The sequence below is a fragment of the Numida meleagris genome, chromosome 5 (assembly GCF_002078875.1).
Source record: "Numida meleagris isolate 19003 breed g44 Domestic line chromosome 5, NumMel1.0, whole genome shotgun sequence".
In the NCBI taxonomy this organism is placed as follows: domain Eukaryota; kingdom Metazoa; phylum Chordata; class Aves; order Galliformes; family Numididae; genus Numida; species Numida meleagris.
Window position 1 is genome coordinate 28,837,811 of NC_034413.1, and position 23,074 is coordinate 28,860,884.

The 23,074-nt window shown below is 39.9% G+C and overlaps 1 protein-coding gene across 8 annotated transcripts in view; it reads right to left on the bottom strand.

The window, feature by feature from the left end:
* Positions 1-23,074, bottom strand: part of ANK3 (ankyrin 3) — a 350,679-nt gene that overhangs the window by 20,221 nt on the left and 307,384 nt on the right. For 5 of the 8 annotated variants that reach the window (XM_021397586.1, XM_021397585.1, XM_021397583.1 and 2 more), the window contains 8 exons: positions 22,140-22,368; positions 21,446-21,571; positions 20,588-20,710; positions 20,090-20,116; positions 17,018-17,099; positions 3,913-3,987; positions 2,896-3,027; positions 1,724-1,867 (listed from right to left, as the gene is read on the bottom strand). In XM_021397586.1, coding sequence (XP_021253261.1) covers positions 1,724-1,867; positions 2,896-3,027; positions 3,913-3,987; positions 17,018-17,099; positions 20,090-20,116; positions 20,588-20,710; positions 21,446-21,571; positions 22,140-22,368 — 938 coding nt within the window. Of the gene's footprint in view, positions 1-1,723; positions 1,868-2,895; positions 3,028-3,912; positions 3,988-4,582; positions 12,263-17,017; positions 17,100-20,089; positions 20,117-20,587; positions 20,711-21,445; positions 21,572-22,139; positions 22,369-23,074 lie in introns of all 8 variants that reach the window. The other 3 variants (XM_021397587.1, XM_021397584.1, XM_021397590.1) reach the window with 2 other exon arrangements.

Below are 23,074 nucleotides of genomic sequence, written 5' to 3' on the forward strand. Positions count from 1 at the left end.
ACAGAGCCACAAGAATGGAATAGTTAAAAAACGAGGAATAGAAATGGATCTCAATGAGGATACTAAAGAATAGTAGAGGTAAATATACAGCAGGATAAAAAACTAAAAAAGGAAGTTAACAAGACGTTAAGAGAAAACAAAAAAAAACACAGGGAGAGCTAGTTGAATATTTCAGGTACAGTAAAGTTATACAGGTGAGAGGACTGTGGAGGGTAAGGAGATCTTGGTGATCTTGGAGACTGAGGCGATCTTGGTGACATGGGTACAATCAGATACACTAATCAAATAAAGAGAGAAAAGAAAAAGAAATCGATGAAAACATAGGAAAACCATACAAAAGGATTAAACTGAATACACATGTAAAATGACAACAAAATCTGAAATTCATTGCGTCAAATAATAGACTGGGTAACCTACGGAAAGAAAAAAATACATGCTTTGGGGTTAACTTGACATTGTGCTGCCTGCAAAGGGAGGTGCACTGACAGGGCTTGGATTTTTTTGTTTCCTGAATCAGCTGAGAGAAAGGTAAAGGCGGTCTGGTCTTGGTGAGGAAAGGAAGCTTGAGGAAGGCTCAGAGAAGAGGAGAGACAGAAAGCAACTGCAGAGAAGCATACTTTCTTCAGAAAAACACTGATGCTACTATTAAAAGGCGCAAGCAACATTTCAAGAGCAATTTTCTTAAAATGTCAACAGAAAATTATTTCTGTAATGCAATGATTCAATGATCAGTAATGCTGCTCAATAATGGAAGTACACTGAGCTTATATGCTCTAAGTACAAGAACATCCTGCTAAAATACAGAGAGACCAATACACACTAGAATTAACTACAAAAAGCGAAGAAAATATAACTTAGAGAAGTCTAACTAAACAAGCTATTTATGACACATGTGGTAAAAAATTGAAGTAAGGAATATAGCAACCCAGTGCTGTTAATTAATATTTAAAAGAAGGAACAACATTTAGCATTTTCAACATAATGACAAATAATAAGTATACCTATGGCAATTCTGATTTATAAGCTGAACTCCATGTATCCTGTTAAGATCTGACTCAAAATTACCATGCAGAATTCTGTCAGTGTTTTCAGCTTCCATGTGAAGATTATTACACAGTTTTATTCGTAAGTAGACTGACAAAAATATTGTCTCATGCAAAAATAAAACATTTTCTTATTTTTCCTACTGCCACTACACATTTGGATAATAATTTGGATATAATTTGGATAATTTGGTCCTAAATAACAAAAAAAAATCATGAAAATCTTGAAATAATTGATGTTCATTTGAAGATATCTCATACAATTGCTAAACACATTTTCCTTAAAAGAATTCTTACTGTTACTTATCCAGAGAGGAAGTCAAAGAGCGGGGAATGTGGAGAGCAAGAGTGATTTCCAGCTAAATTAGAAAGCATATATACACAGACAAACATCAAAGCACAACAACTGCACGAGAAAAACATTCAGGTCTGTTCAGGTCTTGTCAACTGAATCAGAGGCTGGAGGGAACAAGCTTACTTAGGTGTGCATTTGTAGGATTCTGAGCCTGCTCCCTGGGACATTAATGTGCAACCTAACTATACCAGGAGGAAAAAGCCTTAAACGTGAAAACCAATCATTTCTTTAGAACTTACTTCTTTTTCTTAACATCTAGTTCATACAACATTATTACATTATTGAAGATGATATGGAACTAAATGTGACCATGGAATTCAATTACCGTCAATGGGATCATGAAAAACATTATTTTCATCTGCAAAACTTCTGGTGCCTGAAATATTTCCATAATCAAATATTGGTCCTTCCAGCAGGGTCACAATATCTATTCGATTAATTTTTGTCAATACAGAAGTTAAGGCATCAGCTGAAAAATAAATGAGACGTCAAAAAAAAGGTTCAGCATTACAGAACTGTCTAATTGTCTTTCTCAGTTACATTCACATTGCATTAATTATAAGTTGCTGGCATATGTTTCTGTCCCAATGCCTTTGGTTCTAGCAAACTCCATCATTCGCCTATGTAGACATTCTGCTGCCGGCTTATGCAAGATGTACCTCTATTAAGATTCTTCCCCCACATGTGCTATATTGCAACACAAGAAGCAGGAAGAATAAGGTTGAAGAGTTCTTAAAGAATGTATTTACTTGCTACCAAAACAAAATAACCATTTATTGGAACATAAAAGGATTGTTAAAATCCTTGTTACAATTCTATTTTGAGGAACAGAATAGGTAGCCTTATAAGTGATAACGCAGGTAAAGGCTCTTCATGCAGTACATAATGAAATCACATTTATAATAATCCTGTTGCAAGAACACAGTAACACTGGAAACAACTTTTACAGTGAAGGAGATCCAGGTCGACTTAAATACCACATAGGAGTTTGTAAGTTAGAGAATGGGAACTAACCCCATTGACTGAATGCAAAAATCGGACGCCTATTTCAATTTGAGCAATTCACACACAGATAGCAACAGCAGAATCGACTCAGAACCTTGCCCTCAAAGAGGTCTCTTGTCTCAGTCACATACACCACTCCTCACAAAAAGGCTTGGTCTCTTGTTACAACCTGCAATACTGCAAGACTTCATAACTTTTCCAGACAGCCTATTTTCATGTTTCAGATTCATCGCTATTGCCAAGTCGTCCCTAATATTTTCTTCAGTGGATTTTAAGCTTCTTTCTTGTCCTATCAATTATGGATGTGGAGAAGATATTATCTCCTTCTGCACGGGTAATGAATAAATATGATACTTTTCTGCTTTCTCGTAAAAATGTAACTGAAACTTTTTTTTTCATTAGCAATTTGTGAGAGAAATTAATTATCTTCAATTTAACCTACTTAGACCAGGCTATAATTTACAAACAACTAAAGTAACTATTTGAACTTACTTGTAGCATTTTTCCCATCTCTGGTAACCCATTTTTTTAATAACATGAAGCTTTGAGCGATAAGAGAATTTGGGTTTTCTACTCGGATTTGATTTATTTCATCCACAGAAAAATTCAGTTCTCTTGCCAGTTCTACAAAGCAAAAAGAAAGAAAAAGGAAAAAAAAGAAAACAATAAAGGAAAACAATAATAAAAACTCCAAACAGCACAAATCTCTCAATTATCCTGTCAGGCTTAGAAGTATTAGCTTTCTTAGATCACACAGACATCAACAAAACTACCTGACATAAACAGGTATCTTAATAGATAATGACGAGCATGGCACTAAACACTTAAACACTTAAGTCTATTTCCTAAGACAGGCATAATTCTGAATTTTCAATCACGTCTCTGTGAGCTATTATTGTATTTATATAATCCAGTCAACCAGTGAAGAAAAGCTCTGTTAAGACTTCATCATTACTCACCGATAACATTTGTTCCAGAGACCATCGCTCATTTGTGAGTTCACTGCGCAGCTCACATACCAGCGCTGCCAACTCCTATGCCCAGGGAGAGCTGACTGCAGCACCCATAAGCCCATGAGGGGCCAGCTCTGCACGTCAACACGTGGAGGGTGTGGCGGGCATACAATGAGGCAACCCCACATGGCCCAAACTCCTGGAGCCCCTGTAAGCTCCAGGGCTTTGGGGAATTCACTGCCTTAAGACACTGGCAGCCTTGACCCTGAATAAATAGATCCTTCCAACTACTTGGGCGTAACACCTTGGGAGGAGAAACATTTTAGCTATGTACTCTATGAGTTTCCTTTTGATGTACTGAAAGCTGGTACAATAATTCTTCAGAGTTATTTCCCACCAGACATCTTTTCCCAGCTGTCTGCTGAATGTTTTCAGAGACTGGGCACACTGTGAATTCAGGAGAAGCTGATGAGGCCTTGCTGCAGCTTTTGGTAAAAAGACTACCTGAGAATGTAATAGCAAAGACTGATTTCAGTATAAAAGCAGAAAAGCTTACCTGTCCAGCTAAGTCCAAGGTGATCAGCTACAATTGCCATCCTTATGTCTGTCCGTTCACATGGACTTTGTGGACCTGTGATTTACAATTTCTTGATTAAAAGGGTTTTGCACAGAAAACCATATTACCGGACAATAGTTTATTATAAGTAATAGCTGGAGTTCAACTAAGTTGCCGGTGCTTATATTGTTTACTAGAATGGTTGTGTGTCCTAATAACCTACAAAGCAAATTTTTTTCACCTGTGTAAAGCCAAATGTCAAACTACATGATGTTGTGTAATGAAACCAAACATGCTGACGGCCTAGCTGTTAGAATGTACACAAGTACTGGTGGAAATCACCAAGACCAAATTAACATCTACTTTCTCTACTTTGACAGAACAAACTTGCTGTCACAAAAGAAATCTTTCAATTTCTGAGTTACATCAATGTCTTTGGCATGCTTCACTAGCTTTCTACAGTACAGGATTTGTTTAAAGGAAGAAAGAAGAGTATAAGACAGCACATACAGATGACAATGACAGAATGAAAACTACGGTTAAGTCACTTCACAGGCAATCACAACAGTTCATGCACTAGGATCAACAAGTTGAAAGTTTTACAAACTAGGCTTGATCTCCACGAGGTGAGCCATGAGAGCTCCAGAAACCTGACTGCCTTCATTCTCACCAGTCCTCTTACTCCTCCTCCTCTCACTGTCGGCCTTTTCAATCTTTGATTTTATAGATGCTGCCTCTGTTCTCATATCTCTAGCAGACTTCGATGTAATGGAAGGCAGGTAAACTTGAGTAGCTTCTGATAGTGATGTGTTCCTTGATGTACTGTCTTCTTCATCGTCAGAGACCTCTGACTGCATCTTTTTCTCTTCATCAGATAGACGATCCACAAGCTTTAATGTCTCACCACTAATTCCCTTAAAATATTCAATGGAATGTTTACACACCTCCCTAAGCTGATTTTTTTTTACTTTAGCTGTTGTCATTGTGACGGAGGTAGATCTTACCTTTACTGGTAATTTAGAAGGAAGCTGTTTTGTTTTTTCTTTCTCTACCTGCTCTTGCTTTGGTAGGGCTGGAGGTTTTCTAGATAGATTACTCCTATGTGTATTTTTTACAGGAATCCTAGACCTTCCTTCTAGACAGGGAGAAGAATTATCTTGTTTTGCTTTACTAGCCTGTCTCACTTTACTCCCTGTATTGCTTTGGAGATTATTTTGTGGAAAGACTTCTTTTACTGAGCTGGCCTTTACAGGAAGTTTTGATTTTCCTCTAGCCCCTACCAACTCTGTTGACTTCTGCTGCTCTCCACGTGCTTTTTGTTTATCTCTTACTCTGTGTCCTTGTGTTGTCCCTGTACCTTTTCCTGAAGTGCTTTTCGCTTGGTTAGCTTTCTGCAGGGAACATTTCGGTTCCAAATGTTCTTTTAGCACTACATTACAGGTAATATCATCTGTAGAGACTGCAGATGAATCCAAATTGTTGTTGTTATTAAAATTATCTTTTGGAAACTCAGTGTTTTCTGTTTGCCTACAGCTTGTCTCGCTAGAAGCTGAACTCGCAATCACTGCTACAGTTTCATTTTCTAATCCCTGACCACTTGGCATCACAGCTTCTATCTTATCTGTCACTTCGCCAGGACCATCTTTCTTCAGAGTCATGGTGGAAGCAGAAATTCCCATTTTAATTGGCGTGCGCAATTTGGGATCAACTTTAGAAGCGTTTACTGCTGCCGATGATTTTTCCAGTGAGTTACTACCAAGTGTTTGTTCCATGCAATCTCCACTGGCCTGGATGATGGGCTTATGTTCAACTGCTGGTGTTTCTACTGGTCTCTCTAGGTTTGTTTCTACAGTGTTGTCCCCTGCCTGTGGCTGTGTGATGGCAGTGACTGTACTTTTATCCCCTTCCCCCTTGTCCCCTGACTTCCCTTCAGAAGTATGCTCACCAATCTGAAAAAATTGGAGTCTTTCTTCAACAAAATCCCTCTTGCTCATGTCAATTGCACCACTGCGAGTCATCTCAAACATCTTCCCTTCATGAAATGGGAAGGGGTTGGGCTCGCTAGTTGGCGTACTCTCATCTGTTGGAGTTCTGGCTGGAGTTGTATCAGGTGTTGTTGCTTGAGATCTGTCTTCCACTGCCAGACCAAATGGCTTAGCCTCATCATCCCTTGATTTAGTCTCAAACACTTCGTCGTCACCTCGGTTATTGGACCATGGGTCAAAATCTAGACTTTTAGTGGCCACTGTTTTGAAAGGTGTTGCAAATTCTTCATCTACTTTATAACTGAAATACGAATCGGGAAACACAGTCCTGTCAGGGTGTCTGCCTTCCAAAGTGAAAAACTGCGCCCCTGACTTCTGTTCGCTTTTATCTCCGGCCTTTTCAGAAGCTGGACCCTTTGATGGCACCTTGTCTTCTTCAGGGCCTACCTTGCCTTCCTCCTCAATGACTTCAAGTTTACTCTGGCTAAAGCAGCGATCGGTCTGCTTTAGAATACCTTCTGTAGTCCATACGTCCTTTTTGGTTTCAACTGCCGGACCTGCAAGTTTAGAATCACTCTCAGTTAAACCATCATCTTCATCTTGCAAATCATAACCGTCAAGAGAGTCAATCTCAGTCGCATCGGTATCATGGGAGAATTCTGCAGTGGTTGCTATGGAACACTCTGTGACAGACTGGTCATTATTATTCCCATTTTGCACTACATCATTCTGGGGTGAATCAAGCCCAACGTCAAACTCATTAGGTTTCCCAGAAGTGGGGTGTCCTAACTCTTTCTGTTTCTCAATTTTTTCGGGGGCTCTGGGTTTTGAGCTTTCTTTCTGGTCATCTTCCAATTCTTTCAGTTTGAATGTGTACTTTTTAAGCGGAACAGGTTGATAGAGAGATTCATCGTCACTGGAGTCACTGACATCTGCTCCCGGTGGCACAGGAGACGGCGGCTGTACTCTTATGACCGGCTCAGCCAGCTGACATTTGTCATGTTCATCTTGCAGGTTCACTTCTGTCATCTCCATTTCACTCTCAGTGGAATACTGAGGCTTCTTTTCTGACTCGCCTTGATCTGCATCCAATGGTGGAGGAGGTGGGAATTCAATGTAGGCAACTCTGTTACCTTTTGGTCTTTTGTTAGAGTCCTTATTTATATGGTTAGGTAATGATTTGTCAGTCTGTGGTTCCTCAACTTCTGCCTGTTTTACAGAGGTTGACTTAGCCTCTGCTTCCTCCTCTGATTCCTCAGAAACCTCAGGTATAGGACTTGGTTTGCCTGGGATATATGCTATTAGTGAGTCGGGTGTTTTAGATGTAAACTCATAACTCACTTCCTCTGAACTTGGTGTTTCCGGTGTTAAAGGGCTTTTGCCAGAGCTATCTATAAAGGACACCTGTTCTAGCGTATCATCTTCTGGACTACCTTGTGGAGAAGGAGGTTGCTTTTGCTGTCTAGCTGTGTAAAAGGTCCCTCTTGTCTCTTGTACTGTCTTACTTTCCTGACTGACAATTTTTTTAATATTTCCTTGTTGCACCTCTTTCTCATATTGCTTTCCTACTTGAACAAAACTGACATAAACAGGTAAGGTCTTAATTTCTTTCACTCCCTCAGTATTTACTAAAGGTGCAACTTTATCCAAGTAATCACTTGCACCAGGGTCAACTAACTCACTTGAAGGAGATTCCCTTCCTGGACTAAATTCTAAAGAATCTGGTGATTTGCTAGGGGATATCTCAGTTTCCTCAACAGGAGGACTTAGACCTATCGAGCTCTGCTGCTTGGTAATTCTTCTGATTTCTGAATGCTTTACTTGATCATCTTCCATATAATCTACCTGCCTCTCAACTTTCTCCTTAATCACAGCTGACTGGGATACTTTAGCTGAAAGTTGATAAACACCATCAAGCATGGTTCTCTTCTCCTCAACAATTCTGACTGGAATATGGGACACAGCAATTTCTTCTTTCCTTCTGGGTATTTTATCAGCTATTTCACCATTATGTTCCCCCTCCCTGACAACAAATTCTCTGTATAAAACCTTTTTTGAGGGAGATTTTACAGTCAGTTCTTTCACTTCTTCTGAATGAATTCCACTTGCTGCCAGTTTGTGCTCTGTCAGAGTAATAAATTCACTTTTTTTGTCAGCTTCAACGTGATCAATGTGGTTTTCCTTTACTGTATCTGGAACCAGCACATGTGAAAGCTTTTCTTTTTGTGTTTTATGATTAGAAGTTCCAGGACTTTCCCACGTCCTATAGATTTTTTTGTCCCAGTGTCCCTTCATCACTGAATCTGAGCCATACACCAAGTCTTTAGTCTGCGGTTCTGAAAAGTACTCTGGCACACTTTTACTTGTTTCAGTTCTTTGCTTTTGTGTGTCTGAAGCGCAAAATTCTTCTATAGCTTCTCCTTCACTTGGGACAAAATCTTCCTGTATTTTCACCTCTTTCTGTAATGCTGTGCTCCCATCAATGAGCTCTACTTGTTTTGCGTGTTTCTCTCTAGAATAAAACTGGTAAACTGGTAACTTACTTTCTTGCAACTTCTTTACTGGAATTTTGGACTGACTGTCCAGTTTTTTTTCTTCTTGAGTTAGGTCCTTACTCTTTGGACTTACGCTTTGTTCAAACTTCAGCCTAATGGAACTGAGTTTTGATTGCTTCAGCTGAAATCCAGTCTGTGAAACCTCAGGTACTCCAGTCTGCTGAGCACTTCTTCTGTGTTCCATAGTTTGTTTAGAGTCCTCTGCTGGTTGCACAAATATCCTTTTCTCAGGACTGCTGGGCAAACTAGACACTTTTCTTTCATCCACTTTGGGAAAGCATTTCCCATCACGTGCATACTGCTTTGCCTTATTCCAGTCGTCACCGGACACCGGTAATTCAGACAGTAGAACCTTCTCAGGGCTGCTGCTGGTAGAGCTCTGACTAGAATGTATTTCTTTGCCATTTTTTTTATGCTGTTTTTTCTCTGGAGACTGTAGCTCATCATTCAATTTCTCTGTTTTATCCCGAAAAAATTGTGATACTTCAGTCAGTTTTTCTTCTGCCTCCTTAACAGTCCTGTCCACCCTGTCTTCATATATCAACTTTTCTCTACCTCTGTCTAATCTGTCCTCAGTAAAGCGCATCCACATCGCATGCTTTGGACTACTAACATCTCCAGTGTAGTGTAATACTGTCACTTTATCATAATGATCATCTTTAGACATTTTACCCACACCATTTTCAGATACATCTTTATAGATTTTGGAGAGAATCTCTTTTTTAGGGGCAGTAGCTACTTTTTCTCTGCATCGTTTGTCAGACCCCTGTAACTCTGCACTAAGTGGTAGAGCATGATCAGTAACTGACTCCTCAGTATCAGACTGAGAAACATCTAGCTTTTCTGAAAGAAGCATTTTCTCAGCAAACCTGTAAGACTCCCCTCTTAGTTCTGACAACTCATCATCATGGTATTCTATTGAGTGCTGACTCAAAAGCTTCAGTGTTTTGTAAGAGTCATCAGACATGAGTTGAGCAGAACTAGGGCGACTGTCTTCTTCCTGGGACACGGGAGTGTTAACTCTAGAGGATTCCAGATAAGAAGGAAGTGACTCTTCGGCTGTGAGCTCCTCTTCTTCTTGCTGACCTTGTTCATCTGAACAAGGAAAAGCATCATGTTTTTCCAACTCTTTTAAGTTAATATCTCCCCGAGGTAAGTCTTTCTGATATACATACATTTCTTTTTCTGGATGCTTTTTTGTTTCTCTAATAATCACTTCAGTAGGTTCAGCCTGATTACCTTTTTCAATATGGACCTCTATTATTCGCTCCAGTTTGGGTTTCATTTTGCTGTCCTTCTCTGCATGTTGTGGTGAAGTTTCAGCAGACTTGCTAACATCGGCTGTTACTGATGATTTATGTTCAAACAGACCTGCCAGTTCTTTGGAAGGGTCACGTCCAGACTGAAAGGCTTTCATTATGTCATGAACAGACATTGTTTCCTCAATTCTTTCTGATGTGCTTTCAGTGCATGGAGGTTTATGATAAACCATCCTAGTCGTCGTAGTGATATGAGTTTCTTCCTTTACTCGGACACCTTTGCTAAGGACACACTTGTGGTCATCTTCCTCACTGCTGCTGGCTTTCATTTGAAATGCTTTAACCTTCTCTTTAATAGACCCAGTAGGCTTTTGCTCCAGCTCCATAAATGTAGGGGCAGGCTTTGCGGCCGGTAGCTCCTCTGCTTTCTGCTCTGGAATTTCTTCAGATGATGGTTCATAGCTGCGGATGACATGAACTACCTCAGTTCTTGTTTCTGTAATGACAGGAGGAATGGGTACATCATGGAAAAGTGGTTTTGGCCCTGTGCTTTCAGCACTTTGAGGGGCAGAAGGTGTTTTTTCACTCCTTGTTTCAAAGCCACTGTCAGATAAGGGACTTTTATCTTGATCATGTTGAGAAAAGTCATCCGGAGACTCTAAAATTGTATCTGTTCCAAAAAAGGAATCGGCAATTTTACATAACTCCTTTTCTGATGTTGAAGGCCTCATGGAGGCAGGAGGCATTTTGAGCTTGTGTTCCTGCAAAGCAATAGCTGGCTTTAAAATGCGTTTTTGTCTCTCTTCACCTTCTTTTTTCCCCTCTTCAAACTTGTACTTTATGTTTGTTAACGAACTGCTACCAATATCATTTGCTAAGTAATCAATAACTTTCGATAAGTTATAATCCTTTTCCGACACAGTTTTAGTTTTAATTTGGGCCTTCTCTGGAACAGATATAGGAGGGCTTGTCAAAGCTTGCTGTCTTGCTTCATCAATCTCCTCTGTACTGAACTCTACCCAGTCATCCTCAGAGAGATGTCCTTGATCACTTTTCGATACTTTAGCCGACCCTTTACTTTCTAAACATACATCTTTTTTCAGTATCTCACTAACTTTTACTAAGTCCTCTTTTACTTTCTCAACAATTTTAAAAGGCTCTTCATCATCAATTCTACCCTCTTTGGGTATCTCAGGTTGGAACGTTTTGTCCTCTGCAACATCTGTCTGCAATATTGCAGTCATTCTCATTAGATCCTCTTTCATTTCAGCAACATCTTTCAGTATCTCCTGACTGGAGGATAAAGAAGATGGTGTGGACAATTTGAGAGCAGAGGGTGCTAAGAACAAGGATGATTTTACTGGAGATGAAGTTCGATTAAAGGGAGGTTGCGTGCGTGCCTCTGTAGTCAATGTTTTAATAGGTGACAGTAACGCAGCAGCTGATTTTGTAAGTGGAGATGACTCTGGGAGCTTCTTTAATGCTGGTTCAGACAAAACATTGACTACAGAATATACTGGCACTGTTATTGTTGATGAAGTTACGGATGAGGTAGTTGCTGATATTGACCCAAGGGCTGTATACAAAGCACCTGCAGGAGGAGTTCTTATTGACTGGAAAGCTGATGGTGCTGAAGACACAAATGACCTGAGTGGAGAAAATGACATTGTTGAAGCAGTTGAAAACACTCTCTCAGCCGTGTCAGCAACTGCGCTAGCAGCACAACTTGCAGAATGTGCAGCTGCAGCAATCTTGTCTTGGAAAACAGCTGCAGTTTTGGATCCATTTATTATGTTGGAAGAAGATGGGTATTTCAGTGGTGACACAGACCCATTAAGTAATGGTACGTCTGTGTGCCCAGCTACATGTTTTGCTGGCGACGAGAGAGACGAGGCCATCATGACCTTAGAGGATGAAACAGCATCAACTGCTGACTTAGCAGATGACACCACTGACTTTAGAGGGGACGATAAAAGGGAGGATGCTGATGTGATGACCGATTTTAGAGGCAAACTTGAAGAGTACATGTTAATGTTGGATTTGGGGGATGCTGGAGGCGTCATGGTTATGGATGATCTCTCCAAGAGAGACCCTGCTGTAGTCACAGGAGATGTCCGAGAGGGGAATGTGGTAGTGGATGCCAGCCCTTTTAGGCTAGCAGCTTCTGTTACTGCGGGAGCTCTGACGAAAGAACCTGAAGTAACCTGCATATTGTATGGAGGCTGTGAAACCACAGTTTTTATTGGTGAGGAGATTGTCCGAAATGATCTAATCGGAGATGCTACATCACTAACAGATTTAACTGATGATGTGGTAGAAGCTCCTAATGTGGATTTGATTGGAGAAGCAGAAGAAACAGACCATATTGATTTTAATGGGGAAGCTGTAGGAGTGTTAGAGGAAGAGCTTGATAAGGAAGTGAAGCCTGATTTGGTTTGCCCAGGCACTGTAATTGGAGCTGTTGTCCATGACTGATATGGCCGTGTTGAAAAGAATGGCTTGTATGAGTAAGTAGCAGGTAGGGATCTTGTTGCTCCTGCACTCCGTTCAACTGTTTCTTAAATTGTTAAATCAAAATCAAACATAAAATCAACAAAAATGATTGGAAAACAGAGAGACCAGAGAAGAAAATTGGTCAGTAAACGTTGTAATATTACAAAAAGCAAGTACAATTGTTTGCATGAGTTAGGATGAAGGAGGCAAAAGAAGAGTTAAAAAGGAAATAAATATGAATGAGCCATATACTGACGATTGGTCCAAAACAAAAAGCAACATGAAATGAAAGACAGAAAGCACATAGCAACCGAGTCTGCAAAAAATGAAGACCAGAAAACACAAAGAAGGAATCCATAAGGTAAAAATAAAAACCACATCAAGATTCTTCTCTTACTTCCTATTGACTTTCTGATGTGCTAATTCTGACATACTCATATCAGTTCTGTTTTGCCTGTTTAGGTACGTTTGATTTGCACAACTATTAGAATTATCCTTTTAATAATTTTTGCTGTTGGTGTTGTTCTGTTCAGATATCGAACCTATACAAAATATAAACTTGTGTAAAATGACATTATATAGCTAAAATCTCTTTTTTTAAACCAGTCAGAACTACTTCATGCAGAACCCAAAATTCCTTTAAGTGACAGGCAATTAATGTGCAAACTGTGAAGCAACTGGAATAAATTCAAATCTGTATCTCCCATGCACAATTCGTATATGCTTCACACTCACAAAGCCAATAAGAGCAAGAGCTTTTCTGAGTCGATATTTTTTAAAATAATAAAAATAAATAAAGGAATGTTTGCATTTGTTTTTCATGCGATATTCCTTTTGTTTGGAAAAAATGAAGTAAAGCTAAAGTAAAACTTTATATGAAATGATTTTAAGAAGCATATGTCATACATCAAATATGGAACGTATGATATATGATAAACGTGAGCAAGCAAAGCAACTGAATCAGTTTTTGTTCATGCACAATATATCATGTCAAAACAAGCACACATTAATAAATTTTTATGCTGTGTTAAGCACAAATATGTAAATCTTAAAAAAAATCATTTCACAAGTGGCCATTAAAAGAAGAGTACACTTTTTCTACAAGATGTAGTGTCTTGGTACCTTTTGAGGAGATTCCTTGCATCAGCTCAAAGACAGACCTGTTCAACTTTGCATTTCTCAAAAGGTAACATTAGAAAAGCAGTCAAAGAACAATATATTATGCAAAAACTTCCTGGCAAGGACAAACCTGTCAACTGTTATCATCCCCCAGAACATTCAGCTTATTCATAGGCATTTCGAACAAAATCATCATCAACCACATTTTGCATCACGGGAGGTATTCATGCCAGAAAACAGCATTTCTGGGAATCCAATTACAGCATACATATCCTCTGATACAACAATAACATTCAGAGTTGACACTGAAAGTGAATTAAAGGGCCTTTTTTTTCCTTTTTTTTTCTCCTCCTCTGTTTACAGTTGAGTTAGAAATCGAGCTGAAATATCCGAATAACTTATTCAACAAACCTTTCTCTGAAGTTACAGTAATAATTTGTCAAACTTACTTGGTTTGTCTTATAGACAGTAACTTACAGTGAAAGAAGCTTAATAAGGCTAATACTAAACTGTTAAAGCACACACACTTACAGACTTGTAAATAAGTGTTCAGTATACCACAGGTCCGTATTCTGCAAGGAGAAACGTGCTGGTCCTACAAAAGCCAATTGAAGCTCAGAAGGCAATGTGGATGGCTGGTGATGCAGCAGTATTAGAACATTTAGGTTGAAGAGAGCTTGAGTACTAGGCCTGACTGGCACAGCCTATTTCAAGAAACATTCAATTTTCCCATCCTCCATGCAATTTTATTTTGAAGCACAAACATACCTTTTTTTTTTCCAAAGAAGAAAACACTGTGTATTTCATTAAATTAACTAGACTTTATTATGAAGATTAATTAGCAGCAGCTGCTGACATTCACCAGAAGTTCATACTGTCCCAAGTCCATAAAACAAAACCCCCAAACCATTCAGAAAATAAGCAACCTCAAAACAACTTGATCAGCAGTTCACGTTTGGAAATGTCTTTAGAGGTACCCCACTGTGCTGTGATGAGCTGTTCTGCCACAACTGGTTAGTGCAGCAATCAAACCAGCAAACTGTCCTCTTAAATGCTCTTTCTCCCTAAATCACAAAGTCAGACACATCTAAGATACTTTTTTGGTGCTCTGTATTGCAGCCAAGAAGAACAGGTACAAACAAAAAGGACTTATTTACCAGTGTGTTCAGTTATGACACAACTCAATACAGCATGAAACTGGACAGTTTTACTGTTCTGAAATAGCAAAGAAATCCCCGCAACCATGTCAGACTTTAGAGTAGGGTATGATCTAAAGAGTGAAGTTTTTTTTAATTGAAACAGCCCTTTTTGGCTACTGGACACTTTTGGCCTTAGCAGTTTCCATCCCTCTGTATCTTTGACTTTATCAGAAAGCAGATGTTACTAACTTCTGTGCACCAAACTGCGTTTCCTTGCTTGCAGCTGGTAACTGAAAGCACTGAGTGAACTCAAGCAAGTGCCTCCAGCTCCTGCTGCAGCAGCCTTGCTCCTGCTACTCTTCAGCTGCAAGCAAACAGTCAGCACTGGGCAGCGTCAACCCACCACAGCAGTCCTTCGCAATGGGACGTGATCGCTATCCTATCGCTATGCACCCTTGTTCACGAGGGTGGATAGCAATAGGACAAGGGGGAATGGTTTTAAACTGAGACAGGGGAGATTTAGGTTAGATATTAGGAGGAAGTTTTTCACTCAGAGGGTGGTGACGCACTGGATCAGGTTGCCCAGGGAGGCTGTGGATGCCCTGTCCCTGGAGGTGTTCAAGGCAAGGCTGGATGTGGCTCTGGACAGCCTGGTCTAGTGATTGGCGACCCTGCACTTAGCAGGGGGGTTGAAATTAGATGATCTTTGAGGTCATTTTCAACCCAGGCCATTCTATGATTCTATGAAACCTCACTGCTGGGGAAAGCACGGGGGCCCCTTTGGCCTCTCTTCCTCAGCAGGGATAAGGAGAGGTAGGCAGGGGAATACCCCACCTTCCTCGTTCTCTTCTGCACTGACACTGGCACCAACACGGGTATAGAGGGAAAAAACTTCTGTGTGTGTGCATGCCTGAACTTGTGAGAGAGAAACAGTCCAACCTGTACCGCTACCAAAACTGAAGTGCTTTGTAATCATATTTGCTGGAAAGAGGCAGAGGTTCAACACTCACCTCCTACCAATGAAGCAAATGCTTTGTGGAGTAAAGCAGCCACAGCAGCCGCGCTGGCTCTGTTGGGTAGCACACACATGCTCTAGAAGAGCTGCACCTCCAAACCTGCATCCTCTCCCAGCAGCAGTATGTTGGAGGTAGTAATGGCAGCCAACAACTGCATGCTGTGTGTGCACAGGAGATGGTGCTCAGGCTGTTGGTCAAACCACTGCCTACCATCTTTTCTGGAACATGCAATAATTTTTGCATACTCTTTTTGGGTAGCTCACTGCCACAAGTAGAAACCATTCCCCCAGCGGACTGAATAGTTTAAGAATGGTCAAGGACTTCTACTATGTCAACGTAAGTTTTCCTAGAATAAAGCCCATTAAGTGGGTTTGGTTTTTTCTTCCACTTTTTGCTAGTGAGACTTAATGAACCTTTGGTGAACAAATATAAGACTTTTTTTTTCTACCGAGGCTTGAAAAACAAACTGTATACAATACACACAATCATCAAACTTCTTCGAAGCAGCTTCCTTTTCCCTATCTCTCGGTTCCCAACAAGCCTTTGACGATACCTTAACAATCCACCAAGAAGTCTCAGTAGATCTGATAGCTTCTTCAGATGTTATATGCTTGAAGTCTTCTTCCAGGTCTGAGAAGTGTAATATATTCTGGAGCACATCTGATCCAAAGAAGCCACAGATCTTATAGGACAATTAAACAGCAGCCATCCAGTGGAAACTCCCAAGACCTGATGAAGCTTGTCTATGGATTTATGGAATTATACCAAAGGGTCTGTTGCAGGGTAGCAACTGAGAAGTTATGAGGCAGAAAACAGACAAGAAAAAGTCTGGGAATGGGGAACAACAGCAGTCAACCTCAGGCAGGGAAGGTGAAGGAAGAAAAGCTAAGCCAAATACATCGTTGTATTTAATGGGGAAGGAAGAAAAGCTAAGCCAAATACATTGTTGTATTTAATGGGGAAGGAAAGCAATGACACGGGTCTAGTGAAGGGGAACAAGTCTAAGAGGAAGCAACATGTGGTGCCAAAGAATACAAAGCATCTGCAGGGAACAAAGGAACAAGGGAAGAGGACAAGAAAGAAGAGGGAGATACAAAATATGTGAGAGTCCATTTTGGCTAAGCATCTAAACATTTAATTGCTTATCTGAATGGCATTCTCCAGTCCTGCTGAACTTTTGCATAACTCTCTCTTCTGCAACATGAAGGTATAGCAGCTCTGTCTAACCTCCCAAAGGGAAGAGGAACAGACTCCTTGTGAAAGCAATCTGTAATCCTATTTGTCTGGAGCTACATGGCATTTAAAAAAATATTATGTTTTCACTTAATTAGCACATGCCATTTGCCAGTCAGGATTCTTCAAGCTCTCACAACACAGAATTTCACAGACCATCCAAGTTTTGCTTTAGATAGTTGTGTTTTTTTTCCCCCGTTTTCTTTTTCTCCAAAGTGACACCAAATACAACGTTTATAGAAAAAATGTCTCTTCTTATGAAAAGTCACATATATATGGTTTAGTACTTTGGTAAGAGCAACTCACTCATTCCAGGCTCAGTCAGATAGCTGTAGCGCTTACGTAAAGCAAGGGAGACAAAGTTCTGACGCCGGTCGGCTTTCTCCGTCTGCAACAAAACAGAATGCTGTTTGGTGCCATCCCCCATGTGAACCATCATCAAACCTCAGCATGATAGGACATTCTGCAGTACACATCCCCACAAGGGAGAACTGATGCCTCCACTCAGCTTCATGATGGCATGCTGGAGGCAAATTTGGGCAAGCAGTGACAAATGGACAGAGCCGATCTCCATTCCTGTCTGCCATGTAATGAGTGCCAGGTGTTGTGGAGTGGGGAGGCATGGCTATCAGAGGTGGCAGACACTTGCTGTGAACAACCACCCTCCTAGAGAAAGCATGGAAGAAGCTGCAACCCTGGGAGATAATCCCATGGACTCATTCCTTCTCAATGTCTCTGCTTACGAGGTGGAAGAGCTTAAACAGCAGATACAGCTCATGTTGCTGCCCTACTGTACCTCAACACTATGTTATCCCACCATCACTTAGCAAACTGTTTCATACTACTACAAATGGCATGATATTTTTTCATTCTCTATAAAATAAACCACCTTTTTCACCACTGGAAACAGGAGATCAACACAAAAGACTACAGATACAGACATACAACATTCAGAGAAGTACAACTTTGATCAAATATTTCTCCTCAAATTAATTTCTCCTGAAAGCACATATACCATGATGTACACTGGCTTTTAAGTGAATACATTAAGGACAAAAAAGGCATGGGAGAGAGGATTTTTTTTAATAGGCACAAAATGCAAAGATGCAGATTAGAAAGCAGACTACTATCATTAACTAGTAAATTGCATTGTAAGTAGCTGCATTCAATGGCATAGCTGCTAGTGTGACGTCTTCAATATCAGAAGTCCTTTAGAAATCAGCTCACTTGATTGTGTCTAAAAATATGCTTTGTTTTGAAAAAAAAAACTTTTGCTCTAGCTATATAATAGTTCACCAGGATCAAACTCTGTGGAGGCAATGTGAAATAGTTGCAGTTATTATATTTTAACGTAATAAGAAGTGTTTTATTTCTATTTTGGTCAGCAGATGGCTGCTGCAGTTTGTTTTCTACCAGGAAGAGAAAAAAGGTTTGCTCCGAAGTACAAGGGATGTATCTGTGCAGTTTCTTTCTTAAGGTGATCTCAATTATTGCAATCTCTAAACAGTAAAATCCATTCAATTTCCTAACAATTGGATGTGGCAGTTTCTGGCAAACTGGGCACTTTTAATCTGCAAATATTTAAGGTCTATTTGAAAATAGACTTATACACAGTATCTAGAAATAGGTCTTGGTTATTTTGCTTTTTAGAAGGCTCAAGTTTATTTTCAGAAATAAAATAGGAGGTCTCTCTGAAACTAATGCCTCCTATTTTATTATGTTGGCGCATGATACCAGAGGCAGATGTCGGTGGTACGGCAGTAGAGGCTGAACCTTCCCACCAATATTCTGTCACATTTTGCTGCCGCGTGACAGATAGCAGCAGAGGAACAGTCATCCGACAACAAAGCACATATGAAGCAAAGGTCTATCGTTGAATTCCTCCTTGTGGAAAAAATGGCACCCATTCTCATTCACCAATGCTTCCTGAACATTTATGGAGACCAAACAGTGCATGTGAGCACTGTGAGGCGGTGGGTGGTGCGTTTCAGCAGTGGCAACAAGTGATGTGAAGGACAAGCCACATTTCAGATAACCGTGCACAGCTGTCACACCACAAAATGAAGAGTATCTTGGATCTGCTCATGTGCACAGATCAGTGGATTACATCCAGCAAACTGCATACAGAGCTGCATATCAGCTTCAACGCACTGGAAATGATGGTGGCATCACTGGAATATTGCAAAGCTTGTGGCCAGGTGGATCCCATGACTGCGCACGTGGGAACAGAAAGAGCAGTGTATGCATGTTTGTCAGGATCTATTCAACCAGTACGTGGCTGAAGGTGGCAGTTTCCTCGACTGCATCATTATCAGTGACAAGATGCATCACTGCAGCAAGCCACACTCAGAACGGCAGTCCACGGAGTGGAGACATGTGAATTCTGCACCGAAGACATAGTTCAAGATGCAGCCCTCAGCAGGTAAAGTGATGCACGCAGTCTTTTGCAATAGGAAAGAGGTGATCCTTATGGGTTTCCTGGAACCTGTACAAACCATCAGCTCTGACCGCTACATTGTGACGCCAAGCTGCATGTGCAAACTTCCAGAGTCAGGCCAGAGGACAACCCTTCTCTTGCAACACAATAATGCCAGGTCCCATTCCCATTTGAAGACCACGGAACACACTGCCAATCTTGGCTGGACTGTCCAACTGTGCCCAATGTATAGTCTGGATTTGGTGCCTTCTGACTTCCATCTGTTTGGGCCCATGAAAGATGGACTGCATGAGCAATATTTTCCTACCAACAATGCTGTCATAGTGGCTGTGAAACAGTGGCTCACCTCCACTGGTGCAGATTTTTATGAGCACAGCATTCAGGCTCTTGTTCATTGCTGGCAAATACGTGTAGCTACTGGTGATGACTGTGTTGAAAAAGTGTTTTGTAGCTAAGAATTTTCTCTATCAAATAGTGTTATTGTGCTCTTTGTAGCAGTTGTAGTTTCCATGGAAGTAAATAGGAGGCATTACTTTCAGTGCAACCTACGTACTATAGGCCATTGTTTTTAATACCTTCTCAGATACACAAGATATCAAAACACTGGCAGTACTGTTCCAAGAGCTAAAAATCACCCAGTAAACTCTTCCTGATTTTGCCAAAAATAGACTTCGTCACTACTTCGTAATTATGCCATTTTTTTCAGAAGAAAATTGGTTAAATGTTAGATTACTGTTATTCAACATGTAGTTTATTTTTGTAACATGTAGTCCTGTTTTTCTACATTTGTGGACTGTTTTGCAACAGAATATAAGATGTTGAGGAAATGGTTATTCTGTAAGTATTATTTCAGTGCCATAGTCATTTTTTTTTCTATAACATATTTACTTTTCTTCACTAAATCTGAAGAAAATAAAAACAGAAGACAGTGTTTATATTACCTCATCATCTTGATCTGACTCTGTTTCCTTTTGGTCCCAAGATGCATTGCAGAGACAAGGAATATTATAATGGACAGCAGGGAAAAGAATATCAGGATATGAAAAGGACCAAATTGGGAGCACAAAATGCAAGCTGATTTATAAGGCAAAGCAAATCCAAAATGCCAACACACACAGAAAAAAAAACTTACATCTACTGCAAATTAACATGTGACATTATTGAAAGCATAAACCTATGACTTGCAGGCTGAAGCATGAGCTGCAAACAGAATCATAAAAAATATAGGAACTTGACACCACAGTAACAAGAGACTTTTAAAGTGTTCTACGTACAGGAAACCAATAAAACATAAATGTAAAAAGTCTTAACCATATTCCAAAGCATTCTCATGACTGGCATTTCACAAGTTTTCCTTATCACTAGCAAAAAAAGACAAAGACTAAAAGAGCAAAAATAAAATCAAACCAACTCTAAAGACAATGTTTCCTAACAAATACCTTTTTGTGTGCTGGCAAAGTGATATTCAAGTTGCAAACAGCTGTTTGTGGCAGTCCTTTTGTAGTCTTTGGTTCTTTCAAAAATGATAATCGACCACAGGGTTCTTGGCTGGTGTCTCTCACCTAGAAAATAAATGTTAGTAATATGCAGTAATTCACATATCTAGGGGAGGTTTCTAAAGGGTTTCTCAGAGCGTCCTTTCACAAGAACCCATCTAATGGGTCTAGATCAATGTTACTGACCTCAGACTCAGTCTCCTCTCTCAGCAGGAGAAAAAGAATTATCATAACTGAGTCACATCAGCCTGAAGCTCTCTGAATAGATATAAAACTCCTGAAATCCATGTAAGAAAAGATGCTGAGTGAGTCCAACCAGACAGCAATATCCTAGTATAAAAATGAGTGCATTTTCAGCTCACCTTCATTTTTCTCTGCAATGTTTTACACTTGTGCTCAAAAACTTCCTATTTAAAAACTTCTTTTGCACAAAAACAACAATGCTAACAGAAGCATGCATCCCTTCACGGTAATTTGGAGGTGAACAGTTTGCATGCATATTTTGGGGATTGTTCTGCCGTACCTCTTCTTAGTCCCTGTGACAGTGATCTAACGCTGCTATTCTCAAAACCATAACTCATATGGTTTTGTTAGAAGTTTGGGAGTCCTTATCATGGGTTTTCTGGTCCCAGCTGTCAGCAGCTCTTTTGTGGCTTCATGCAAAGCACCCTTTCCCACTATTCACACATGAAACAATGACGCTCACATCCTCAGGGCAAGTTAGTCCTATCTGGCTGAAAAAGTGTTATCATGAGAAAAATAAAAAATTTCAGCAGAATTAGTTGTCGTTTTTGCTTTTACCTTGATAGAGAATGGCAGTCTATTTTCTTTGAAAGCGTAAAAATTAAAAACAAGCTGCTGTCCTCCTTTAGTCAAAGGGGCGAGATTTCCATAGCAATCAACATAAATAGGCTTTCCTTCCAGAACCTATCAAAGTAATAAAAGTCAATAAAATCTCCTTTCATAGTAGATCCATGCAAGTAAATATAGCATTATTTCCCCCACCACAGTTCCTGAGTTTAGCATAAGCCCCTATTCAGATTAAATTCAAGGAAAAATTAGAAAATCACTGTGCATTATGGCAAGGCATTTTGAGTACTGGCAGCTTGAGAAACTGCTATGTGAGTGGCTTTTCTTCAAGAAACTGTCCTGGTGCCAAATTATTAACCACAGACCAGCTCTACCTGTAACAGCATGTCTGTGAGATTGGTGAGAAACAACTGAAGGTCGATTTTCTGCAAAACCTTAAGTGACTTGATACAACAGGTGCAAAACCCACCACAGACTAGCCTGGAGCATCCATTTGGGGCACATCCACATGCTTCCCCCACTTACTGTTTCTTGACGTCATCTCAAGAAATTTTTTTGTCGCAGTCCTGCTGTGAACCTTTATTTAACTGAGTTAAATAACAGTGGCTTTTGCAGGACCTGCTGCCATTTGGAAAACACACAGCCTGTTCACAAGGAGGAAGCCAGCTGTGAGTAAGAAATATACCTCAATGTCTTTGCTTCTAGCAACTTCTTCAAAATTCTCTTGTTGCTCCAAAGTTTTGTCCACTTTGTCATCAGTCATGCAGAAGCAACGCAAATTAGATTCCACAGGGTCATTCATTTTCGCAAATATAACAAACTTTGCCATGTAAGGAACGCATATTAATTCTCTATAAAGTTGTGTTGCAAGCCCAACAGTCTCTAGCACTTGATGGCAGTCTGCAAGCCAAAATCTGAATGGGAAAAAGCAAACTGTTAAATCAACTATTTATTATGTTCAAACATTGATTGAGCCTTTAAAAAGAAACCATGACCTATGATTTTCTGGTCACTTTGCATATGTACTGTCCCTGCAGATATCCCAAAGCTGTGAATTTTCTTCTACTTTCAATAGCTTTAAATATTCAAAAGTCTAAATACCTGGCAGTGAAAGGTTGACATTTTCACTTGTCCCTTTCCATGTCAGTATCTTGTAAAACTGTTTATTTGAAGCAGAACTGTGCAAAGAGTATATTTCTTGTGACCACATGCTATGTACATTGCAACTTGCTGGTGCTTCACTGTATATTTGATTGTTATGAAATCTTTGCCAAAACAGCTTCCTTGATAACACATACATACAATGAAGTCACATTTCCCATCTAGATTGAATCTAAATATGCCCACAGTCAAGTTTCTCAAAGAGATATTATACTATAATTTCCTACTCATGAGATTAAGAGCTTGATGAAAATTTTGATAAAACTTAGAAATATTTTAATCTGTAGTTTATACAAGTCTTGCCTCAGTATTACAGTCCTGATCCACTTGGTTCATTCTGCAATTCACTCCCTCTGTACAGCTCCTTGTAGATGCAAATTTTATGCATCAAATGATAAACTCTTTACCTGGCATACAAATTTTCTCCACCATGATGTGTGATTTGTGCTGAATGTCTCC